The sequence below is a fragment of the Myotis lucifugus genome, unplaced genomic scaffold (assembly GCF_000147115.1).
Source record: "Myotis lucifugus unplaced genomic scaffold, Myoluc2.0 scaffold_52, whole genome shotgun sequence".
Classification (NCBI taxonomy): Eukaryota; Metazoa; Chordata; class Mammalia; order Chiroptera; family Vespertilionidae; genus Myotis; species Myotis lucifugus.
The window spans coordinates 3499819-3511792 of NW_005871100.1; the positions used below are offsets into that span (position 1 = coordinate 3499819).

Genomic DNA, 11974 nt, shown 5'->3' on the forward strand with positions numbered 1-11974 from the left:
GTCACTGGTCCCCTCGTGCTTTTACTCAAGACTGTGGTATTATCTTAGATATGTCAGTTGTCTCCGTGCCCTTGTCTAGTCAGTCTCCAAGTTCCACTGATTTTTGATTCAGTGGCTCTCATTGTTGACCGTCTTGTCCATTCAGATATATTCCAGACCAGATATTTCCTGATCCAATCTTTCTCGAATTGTCTAACATCTCGTTTATTGTTCGAAGCCTAATGGCATCCCAGGTTCACCATTCTGCCCAACAGTGTAAGCGAAACCAACTCCATCAAGACGCTTGTATCATTATAGTACTTCCCTGCTCTGAAACTTTGAATAGATCACTATTTCCTATCATGTCAAATGAATTTTAACTCTCCACCCTCCCTTAGCTTTCATAGCTCTTCCCTAATCTTAGCTATCAAATTTCTCACCATTCTTTAAAACTTAGGCACATGAGTCAGTTTTCTTCCTGTTCTCAAGAACATCCCATGCTCTTACATATTTACCTTCCCCCTGCTCTCCTCCTTTCTCTCTCTCACTGATGAAATCCTGCCTGGCCTTCTGAGAAGTGGCTTCAGGTTCCACTTCCTCTCTGCTCCTACCTCAGTGATCTTATTTCTTTGAACAGCTATTGTCTCTATCTTATAGCCTCTACTGTACAATTTACCACTTGTTTTCCTTGGTTTGTTCATTGCCTTCTCATTCAGCGTCATTCCCATTTCCCTAATTAGAATGTAAGCCCCATCCTTCTAAGAGCAGGCATGCCACATAGATCAGTATCCCCTCTCAGACTGAGCCCACAGGAGGAGCTCTGTGGGTTCTTACCTAGTGGGAGAGATACCACGGCCCCCAGCCCCTGCTCTGGGATAGTGTGTTAGGCTCAGAGGGAAGCACACAGCACCATGTTCCTTTCCCAGTGGAGAGAAGCAATTGTTGAATGTTCTTACTGTTAGAAAGAAGCATGTGGGATTGGGTGAAGAAAAACTTCCTGTGAGTTATAACTTGAACATAAAGGTATTTACTATGTCCTCAATTTCTTTTCAGGCTGCAAAGATCTGCAACAACATGCTGTTAGCTATTAGTATGATTGGAACCGCTGAAGCTATGAATCTTGGGATCAGGTTTGTTGAATAGTACAATTTTTATGAGCTTTCCTATTTGATTTTTCTGATGTCGAAAAAAATTGTTCATGAGATAAATGAGTTGATCCAGGAACACCTTGAAAGTACTTCATTATTGAACTTTAATAGACTTTGCTTATTTGACAACCAATAGGACCCTGGAGAGCATGAATATTCTTTGCCATAGCCATAAACTGCATTGTGCTGTATATTCGAAGTCACATTATCCTTTTTATGTGGAAGCTCCATTTCTCCTGTTATGTTAAAATGCAAGAAACACTTTTACTATAAAATTTAAACACGCTTTGGCAGTGCAGGACAAATTTGTATAAAACACGGCATTAATGTGTAGTGAATTCAAGTGTTATGCTACCCCATGACTGGTTTTATGTATCTATTTTAAATGTAGTCCCCGAAATCTACTCTATGAGGGCTTGTAGTTGCTTATTCCCTGGATAAACTGGATGGCATACATCTTTCATTTTAACTTGTCATTGGTTTTGTCACTTTAAATTAAGCGTATATCTTTCCATTAAAATAAAATGACATTCATACTTTGCTTAATTCTGTTTTTCTTACAATGATGATCATCCCTTAGAATGCTTAAGGTTAATGTCTTAATTTGAGCCTGTAATTTTTTGGAGGTTAGGAATGCTACATTTGATTAATCAATTAATTTTTATTGTTTTTATTTAATGAATTTAATAAATACATATTTCTTACTTTAGAAAATGCTTGAAGAGCAGTATGCTTTATTCGGATTTTTTTTCACACTTCTCAAAACTACATACCAAACATATAACAGATCAGAATGGTGCTCCTTATCACAACTTTTGATAAAAGCAATTAAAAGAGCCTAAGTACTTGAGATATTTTTTAAAACATAGTAATGGATTCACATTTCCTCTTAATTACCATATCAAGATGCTGTTGTTTTATTGAATTGCCCTTGTCTCAGATGTTAAACTATCTTGACCTATTAAGTTGTCATGTTGTAATTGAGATAAAAGAGGAATTTGCTTTGCATCAGCGCTAATTGGTTTATCAATATCCTGTACCATTTACATTTTAAAATTGAGTGTCTGTAAGATGGTAAACATAGCATATCTGTACAAAGCTTTAATAAAACTGGTAGTGTGTATAGGAAGTTATTCATTGTTATGTCTGTATTGTAGTCGGTTTTAGGCTATGGGTCACTTATCATAATTGAAAAACTGGTTACTAGTAAGTTGTTTACATGTCTAGACTAATTTCATGGAGGAAGAAAATATAAATTTCTGGCACCAAAATCGCATTCAAAATTAATTGGTGTTGACAGTAAGATTAGAGTATTAGTATGCATGTGCATCTCTAGAATTTTATCTTCATTTTTCCAGATATAAATGAAAACACAGTAAAAAGTAAAAGCCCGGATGAACCTAGGTTATACTATACTGAAAACTTCCTCTTTATCTGTGCCTGTTATTTAACATTCTGCTTCTTACCATGAGCATCACTGAGTCGGGATGTTCCTTAGGCATAGTGATGTAGCCTCTGGCATTTCTCAAATACTTTTCCCAGCAGAACTCTTATTAGATGATCATTTGCCATTCTCAAATGAAGTTTTTATATGGTAAGTGCTTGTGGAAGTCCAACTTCAAATATCAGCTAATAAAGAATAATATGGCCCTGGCCAGTGTGGCTCAGTTTATTGGAGCATCTTCCAGTACACCAGGTTGCAGGTTTAATCCCTGGTTGGGGCACGTACAGGAGGCAACCAATTGATGTTTCTTTCTCTCTCTCTCTCTCTCTCTCTCTCTCTCAATCAAATGAATTGAATGAAATGCATGCAATGAAATGTATACACTTAGCTACTAGAGTGGTTTATCAAATAAAAAATGAAAAGTGATAAAATTCCAAATAGAAATATTAAAAGCAGAAGCAATAAATAAAATTTCCCTTATCATTGGCCTTGATCCACAATGTCAAAAACAATATTTAGAAATATGAACTTTTAAATATTTTTTTTTCCAAAACTCTATAGACATTACTATTCCTGATGTGTGTGTGTGTGTGTGTGTGTGTGTGTGTATGTGTGTGTGTGTTTGAACACAAAGAACTCGCTAGTTTTACTGAACTGTTACAATGGTACTTCAGATTGTATTAATGAATTGCTTATTTTCATAGCATTAGGATTTTATCAATTTATCTTACAAAGATTCTCAGTGATTTGAAAGTCCTAAAAATGATTGCTTCTGCTGTTGTCTCTTCTCCATGGTTTACAGTCATGGTTTTAAAATGACAGGATTGTTCTCTAATAGAGTATAGAGAGCGGCACAATTTATTGAGCTTTGCAAGGTGAAAGGGAAAATTGGCATCAGTGAGCATAAATTCCCAAGTAGTAAATTCCCACAAAGTAGTACAGCATCAAAGTGGTTCAGCCACATTTATATTCTTCTCACTCCAAAGTGAACATTTTTAGAGCATTAATGTCAACATTTACAAATTGAGCCACCTATTCCTATGAAGTGATCATTTCTGATTAATTTTGTTCTCATAAGTCAGTATTTTTCCTGAACACTGATGTTTCCTTTAAAAACAAAGAAAAAGGAAGAATAAAATCTTACAGTTAAAAACTCTTATTGACTCTATGATCTTTTACAGTGAGTCTTTATGGATGTTAGTGAAAGTTTAAAATGCTATAAAAAAGTGAACTATAAAAAATATTGGTATACAATGTATCTTGGGGTTCTTTTTTACTAGACCTTTCTCCCTTCTGATTGGGTTCTAGTTAGGATGCAGTTTTATGGCCCTCGCAGTGCCCTGCTTGCATTAGAGTTTTTGTCCCTGTGCACTGCATAGCAACAGCGTTGATAGTTGAGTTGTTTTGTTTTTATATTTGCTCCACCGGGAATTTTTTATTATTATTATTATTTTCAATAGTGGTGGTAGAAGTTGTTTTCATTACCAATCAGGGCCCAGGCCCCTCCAGCAACAACCATATTGTCTTCTTCCACCAAAAGCTTAACAGTTGAACTTCTGGAAGGCTTTTCAAGATGAAAACTTTCCCACAAGAATATATTTCGTTTATTTAAAATATTCCTGCTCATTTCGTTTCTGGGCTCCTGCCCTTAGAAGATGTTGCCTGTGATGACTGAAGCCTTAAGTGTATACCCTAGTAGATTTAGCAAATGGCAAAAGGTTTGGAGTAAAAGTTTGACCCAATTCTTTAAAAAGCTGATAAAATGCCATCAGATTGGCTGATTGGCTATCAAGTTCCCTACCCACATGACCCAGTGAGACTCAGAGGATGGTAAGAGTTTGGGTGTCTGTTGATGTCTGCATCCCTGCTCTGCCATCGAACTTAAGCTTTTCTTATCTATAAAATGACAAAAATAATAGTATCTTTACATAAGGTTGTAGTGAAGAGTTAATCCATGTAAATCTTTAAAAACAGATTCTGGCGCATAGTAGCTGCTCAGTACATGGTGGTGATTGACATGATGGTGGTAGTGGTTAGTATTTGAATTGAATGTACTTACATGCCTTTTCTTCATAATACTTCTCACTAGATGGCATTTTATATACATAGACATATATATGTATATATGTGTGTATATATATACATATATATATATATGTTATATATGTTTGTTTGTTTATTGTGTCTTTCCAACTAGAATGCAAGCTTCAGGAAGGGGAATGGCTTTGTCTGCTCACTGTCATATCTTAAGAACATACTTACCACATAGTAGGCACTCAGTGAAGATTTGTCAAGCGGATGAAGAGGGAGGGAGGGACGGACGGAGAGAGACACTTCTCCTGCCTCAGGTCAAAGGTATCTGGGTGTGTGTCTTAACTGGCCCACTCCTGGAGGGCAGTCACAGGACTTAGCTCCTTTACTCTGGTCTCCTTGGCTGCAGGTATAGCAGGTACAGCACCTGCGCATGGAAGATCTGTGTGAGCATTAGATGAGTCACTCAGTGATTGACTAAGATTGACATGGTCTTAGATGTTTCACTTCTAGAGCTGTTCACTTTAGTGAAATCATTGGCTTTGTTCTTATGTAAAACCAGACAGTATAGATAGATACAGAGACTATAAAGTGAACAAACTTATTTGGCCCTTAAAAGCCTTGGTTACAGCGAAGGTAAACATTTGAGTTCTCTAATTTTTTTTTTTTTACAATTTTTGCATTTTTACTTTTCTCAGTAGTTCATTTAAAATTCTTGTGTTGTAGAGGTGAGTAGATTTGACACAGTGACGTTTATATGAGTTGCATTATATATGCGGTCAGAGCAATGAATTCATTCTGTTTTTATCAGAGAACATTCCAGCAGTTGCAATGCCACATGCATGCACGTGTGCACTCACGAACCACATCCAGTGGCAAGTTATTATGGGGACTGACAGACTGTCATCCTTTTGACGGCTTGAGCTGTATATCTCCTGAACAGCAGTGGGGCTCTTATGCAGAAAGTATCATATGTTCCCAGCCAATTTACAGGGAAACAGCAATAACATTTTATCATGGTTGAGAGCCCAGTAGCTGCTTCCTATTAAACTTGCCCTTTCAGATACCTGTCTTGGATTAATTTGTTGATTTCAGATGGAAACTCAGTCTTCTCCAGTGAAGCATGACGTTCTAGGATAGACTCTCTGAATGACAATTACTGTGTATTCGAGCTGGTTTCAGTGGAAGACAGAGGACTCCAGCAACTGATTTTAATATCATGTCTAATTTTAACTGTCAGTTATATATGTGCCAGTGAAAAAACCTTCAGAAAGATGAAATGCAAAACACTTCTAACTTGCTCTTTTTAATACTGGGGGGGGGGGGGGGGGAGGTTGGAGCAAAAGCGGAAAGGGAGTCGCCATCTCCTAAAGGGAATCAGCATGGTGGGAGGCAACTGATTGAGAAGTGAGCACGCAACAAACAACTGCCGCCTCGTTTTTGCGTGCCCCTCAGGGTGCTTCTAAATAGTAATGTGTTTATCAAAAAGGACTTCATAAATTATTGCCAGTGTTTTTCCTTGAACTTTCAAGAAAAATGAAACTTAGGGGCTTACAAAGAATAATAAGCCTTGCTTACCATTTTGGTGAGGCTTACAGACAAGGCATGAATTTCTTTAGCAGTACAAACTGTGGGGAGGTACTGTTACGTATAGTCTGGTGGATTGTAAAGAGGGGAGCAACTCTGCTGTTTTAAATGTGATAAACTGTTTTTAAAAGAATCTAAATTAGGAAACCCCTAAGTTATATTCCAAATGGAAAGGAAAAGCAATGTTGTGGGGTCTTTAAAATATTCCTGCTCATGGAACACATTAGACGTTGTGCTTAGGGAACATATCGGCAGTTGCAGCAAATTACGTTGTTGTTAATTTGTGAGTTTACTTTTCACAGTTCTTCCCTAAGCACATTGGTTTTTTCTTTTCCAAAGTCACCTGCTGCAACAGCATATTGAGAGCCTAATTTTATTTGAAAGGGGAAAGAAAGCATCCAGTAGCAAACTATACATGTAACAAACGTTGATCTTTATAAAAGAATGAATGAAACAGGTTTTTTCACTGGCACATATATAACTGACAGTTAAAACTGTTGTGTTTCTTCCCAGCAATCCACAGTTGGACAGAATGTGTGATAGCCAGTTTCGACTGGGTCTTTTATATCTTTTATAATCCTTAGGAAAACCCTCTCATTAGAACAGGACCCACCATATCAATTCATGTAGCTGGCCTGCCATGTGATGTTACAGAGCAGTTTTATTACATGAAGAGTCCACATACATCCTGCTGTTAGCCCAAGCCCCTGCACTAACACTAGCAACATGTTGAACTGTTCATGCTACTCCGCTTTGGAAGTAAGCAGACATATATTTTGAACACACTAAGTAAACAAGAACTTAAACATGCCAAAATGCGCAGCTTATTTAACATTTATATGTGTCTCCTTTCAGTCTTTTTTTATTATTATTCTTGAAGAGATTGGTTTTAAGAAAAAGCAGCAGGTTTTATTTAAAACTTGATTTAGTGATACTTAGCAAAACTGTACTTCCCAAACTGCATTGAGACTTAGGATCAAAGTAATATAGCATTTGATTCTTTTATTTTCTGGGTCCACAGTGAACAGTCGTTTATGCCATCAGCCCAGTGATAGAACAAATGATGTTTCCGCTTGGGCAGACTTTGTCTTATCAGGATCAGTAACCTTATCAGCAGTTGACCCAGAACTATAATGCAAGTCTTCGAATAGATAGCATATGTCACAACTTGGTGCAGACTTGCTTCATAAGCAAGATTGTCTGAAGAAGATTTAATAAACAAGGAAAAGTTTGCAGGAAGAAATGTCTTCTTTTATAATGATAACTTCTCCTAAGTTCACTTACTGCCCATGGCTCATCTCTTGCATGTATTCTCAGAAAAGCTAAAAGAATAAACAGACATGAAAATGCACACGGACTCCCATGATGCTTAGTTTCTCTGTCCATATTTCTTTCTGAAATATATCATTTGTGAATAAAGAATGTAAAACTTAGATGATCATATTCATTTAAGGTTCTTATGTGACACGTAATGCATAATGTCCAAAAGAGAAAGACATTTATTTTTTCATAGAAAACCTACGTGTGATAAACCAACAACACTTCTCTGCGATTCTGTTATTTCTTAGAAGTAGAACAGTGCAGAAGGTTTTCTCTCATTGCAGAATGTCTGGCTCAGAATGGTTTGATCACTAGCTCTTAATATTTCATAATTTAAGATTGGATTCTTCACTCTCATCAATCTGCTTTGATTTTTGAAGACATAAAATAAATGGAGAGAGAAGACGGAGCATCCTCATAGGTAAATAAGTCACGCATGACTTGTACATTTTGACACTTAACACTTCTTTTCTTTGATCTTTGACAGGTTAGGGCTTGACCCAAAACTATTGGCTAAAATCCTAAATATGAGCTCAGGACGGTGCTGGTCAAGTGACACTTACAATCCTGTACCTGGGGTGATGGATGGAGTTCCCTCGGCTAATAACTATCAGGGTGGATTCGGAACAACACTCATGGCTAAGGTATGGTAAATGCAAAGGCTTCCCAAGAGAGGGGAAATGTGTAATGGCCTAATTCCCCCTCCCTCCCTCCCTCCCTCCCTCCCTTCCTATATTTAGGTTTGCAGATCCTCCACACAGACTTTTACAGTTATGCTGTGGGGCTGATGCCGGAAACAGAAGGTAGCCCCTAGGGTGGCCTGTTTCATCAGCTCTGCAGGGGCCTTTGTCAGGGCACATGGAAGAATGAAAGAGTCACACTTACGCCCAGTTTCCTTTCTGGATCTGTATGAAGTGGGTTGTGACCTGTTAGCTTATTTGGTTCCTAAAATTCTGCTAAGGGCTCCAACAGAGGAAGCAGCTAACAGGTCAAGTGTAGGAGGGAGGAGGCTTCTAATCAGAGGGGATTGATTTGGGCAGCCCCATTCTTCTGCAGGGCTGGCTCTGTTCGGGAGCTCTTCTCCGGACCTGTCCTCTCCTCAGCTGGACACCTTTTCTTGAGTCATTTTCTCCAGTGTCCCTGCCCAGGAGGAATCTGCCACTTTTATTTTAAAGGTCCTTCCTTTAAAATTATTTTCTTGATAATAAAAGATAGCTTTTTCAACTACTAGCATAAGGCAGCACAGTGTGAAACACATGGATATTACTGTTTTATTCTCAATTCTTCTATGAAATGCAGTTATCATTTCCCTTATAAAGAGAGTACTTCTTAATTTTGCTTAGAATGAGAGCACTTAGAGAGGAACTTTTAAAAATCTTTCATTACCTCAGAGAGCTGTTAGCAAAAACGCTCCACAGCCAGTTAGATTTGTGCAGATAAATTGATAGAGATTAAAGAAATCCCCCTCAATGCTGCAATGATTAAAGCCACAGTAGCTTGTTGGGCAGACCGGGGCTTTGCTTACTAAGAGATGTTTTACTTAACTGCCATTAAATCTTGTGCTAGGGAATATGATGCTAGCAGGTCATTGAAGTAGAGGCTTGTGCATTTATTTCTAGGTCTTAACTCATAAAATTCTAACACATTGTATGTATTTACTCAGGACATAGTCAATACAGAAACTAGATCTTCCTTCTGAACTCCAGAGCCTAGAGGCTTGTTTCTGATGGGCACTAAGAAGCAGCTTATGGGAAACCATGATGACCCTTGGTACTACCCCAATATGTCTGTCTCCTTGTAAAACATACGTTGGTCTTCCATTAATTTATTGAAGCCTTTAGCAATTGTTTTATATTTTTCCTGGATCCCCCACTGAGCTCATGAGTTTGTAAATATTTTATTTGATGAGTGAAGTGGGATATTCATTTGTCTTAAATTCTGTATAGGAAGCTTCAAAGGACGCCTTCTTTCTCTAACACTTAGGATTATGGGACTGAAAGGCCACCTCTCCCTTTTAAAAATGTCCATGCATTAAAGGAGCAGCCACCAAGGCATTTGTGTTTCTCTTTTTTTGGTTTTATGAACTCTTATTTGGAATAATAATTTACTTGCTTCTTTGAAAGACTCTCAATAGATTTTTTTCTCTCAGTAGTGTTGTCTGCTCAATATGTTATTTTTTTCTGAGTTCTTACATTCTAGTTTTATTAATAGGTTAAAAATTAAGTGCCATCTTCCTGTGTAGATTTTTCTCTGTCATTTAAAAATAAAAACATCTTACAGGTGTGCTGCTCGATGGTGTTGACAAGAGGCTGGCCTGCCTGTCGGCGCATGAGCACTCCCACATTTGTTAAGTGTGTGGGTGATAATTCAACTTGATTTTTAGCTGTAGAAGAATTTTTTTTTCTTTTTTTTTTATTCTTTTTTAAAAAAAATATTATAATAAGTATTACAAAGGGTATTACATATGTGTCCTTCCCCCACCCCCCGCCCTTGACAATCCCTGCCCTCCCTTACCCCCCAGTGTCTTATGTCCATTAGTTATGCTTATATGGATGCATACAAGTCCTTTGGTTGATCTCTTACTCCCCTCCCTTCTGCCCCCCAACCCTCTCTGGCCTTCCCACTGCAGTTTATATCTATTATTGTTCAAAAGTTTGTAATGGTCTTTATTATCCATGAATGAGTGAGATCATGCGGTATTTTTCCTTCATTGAGTGGCTTATTTCACTGCTGTAGAAGAATTTAAGGTTAAGTAGATTTTCCAGATCTACCTCTTTACATGTGAAAATTATGCAAATAAACACAAAATAATGCTTGTACCTGTGACATCATACATATTTAAGAAGCTAGAGGTTTAATTCATTCTTTAACGTTTGCTTGTTTTTTCTTTGAATCATTTTCTCTCTGGAGTGGATGGTATCAGTGATTGCTCAGTTATCAAGTATGTTCTGCAAAGAGTAGAACTAGCTCTCATCTTGCTTCTTGCCTTTCCCCTTTCATTGCTGTTGACTTGCCCTGGTGAGGGAAGTGAGCGTGGTAATGGTAAGGAGAAAATCAAGTTGGTTTTGCCACTTGTTTGCAGCTCTAATAAAATCACAAGTAAATGAAATAAGGGGAATATTGTTTCAGTTATGCACACCTGTCTTGTCTTCCATGTACTTCAGATATTTCAACTTTGGACAAGATTCCTTTTTTATGGTAGTAGATATCCATTAGCTACAGTTTAACTGTAGAAGCTTTATAATGTTAACTTCGTCTATTTTCAAACAGCCATATATGTTCTGAAACTTTCAGGAGCAGGACGAGGTCTATGAGATGTGAAGATGGTTGTCCCATTGCACTTCAAGTGCAGACATTAAAGCTTCTATGCTCCACCTCTGCCGTCCAGCCCCTTGCCCTCCCGGCCCCTTGGCCTCCCGGCCCCTTGGCTTGCTCTAATTCAGCCTCATTGGCTTCATGTTATTTTTTGACTATGCACACCATGTCCCACCTCAGAACTTTGACCTTGCTGTTCCAAATGCCTGAAACTCTTCCCCCAGCTCTACAGAGCACTCACTACCTCCCTAACATCCAGGTCTTAGGTCCAGTGTCTCCACCTCAGGGAGGTCTTCCCTAAACATTTCCTGTATCAGAACTCCCTTCCTTCCACCCCACCCCTTGCTGTCCATCACTTTCTACCCCCTCACCCTGCTTTCTTTTTCTTCACAGCACTTGTTGTCTGGAATCTTAGGATTTGTTTTGGAGTCTGTCTTCCCCCGGACAGTAAGCACAGAACAGTGACTGGGTATCACCAGCACTTAGAACACTGCCCAGCACATAGTGGCTGCTAAATATTTGTTGAATAAGAGATTGAATGGATATCCAGTAATTCCACAATGGGCTTTGGCTTAGGCGTACAGGCTTCTGCAGATCCTGAAAAAGCATTTGCCTGTGTGATCTCACCCTTGTGCAAAGTCAAAGTAAAACAAATAGGTCTGGAGGAGGGGAGGGGGACAAAGTTTCTGGCTGGAGCAATTTTGCAGCAGTTTATAAGCGAAAGCACTTATAAAATGTACATATACATATAATTTACCATAGTGCTTGTAAGTATCTTTTGTTCTCAGACTTCATTTTTTCTTCTTTGAAACCAAAGCCTTGGGAGCCACAGTTCAAAATGAGCCTTCCTCCCAGTCTCAGCGTGTCCCTCCTGCCTTGTTTGGTTTAGGATCTGGGATTAGCACAGGACTCCGCCACCAACACAAAGAGCCCAATCCTCCTGGGCAGCCAGGCCCATCAGATCTACAGGATGATGTGTGCAAAGGGCTACTCGAAGAAGGATTTCTCGTCCGTGTTCCAGTTCCTGCGAGAGGAGGAGACCTTCTGAGTTGGCACTTTGGCCCTGGACACTCTTGGAAACCAAACTCTGTCTCGGAGCCTTCCCACCGTTCACTCCACAAGTAAAAGAGTTTAATCAAAGGTCCCCGGT

At 38.6% G+C, this 11974-nt stretch overlaps 1 protein-coding gene across 2 annotated transcripts in view; it reads left to right on the top strand.

Moving 5' to 3' along the window:
- Positions 1-11968, top strand: part of HIBADH (3-hydroxyisobutyrate dehydrogenase) — a 94716-nt gene extending 82748 nt beyond the window's left edge. Inside the window, exons 6-8 of one of the 2 annotated variants that reach the window (XM_006088758.2) lie at positions 1033-1109; positions 7997-8153; positions 11714-11968. In XM_006088758.2, coding sequence (XP_006088820.1) covers positions 1033-1109; positions 7997-8153; positions 11714-11872 — 393 coding nt within the window. In that variant the 3' untranslated portion in view covers positions 11873-11968. The remainder of the gene's footprint in view (positions 1-1032; positions 1110-7996; positions 8154-11713) is intronic. The other variant, XM_023753834.1, reaches the window with a different exon arrangement.
- The last annotated feature ends 6 nt before the right edge of the window (positions 11969-11974 follow it).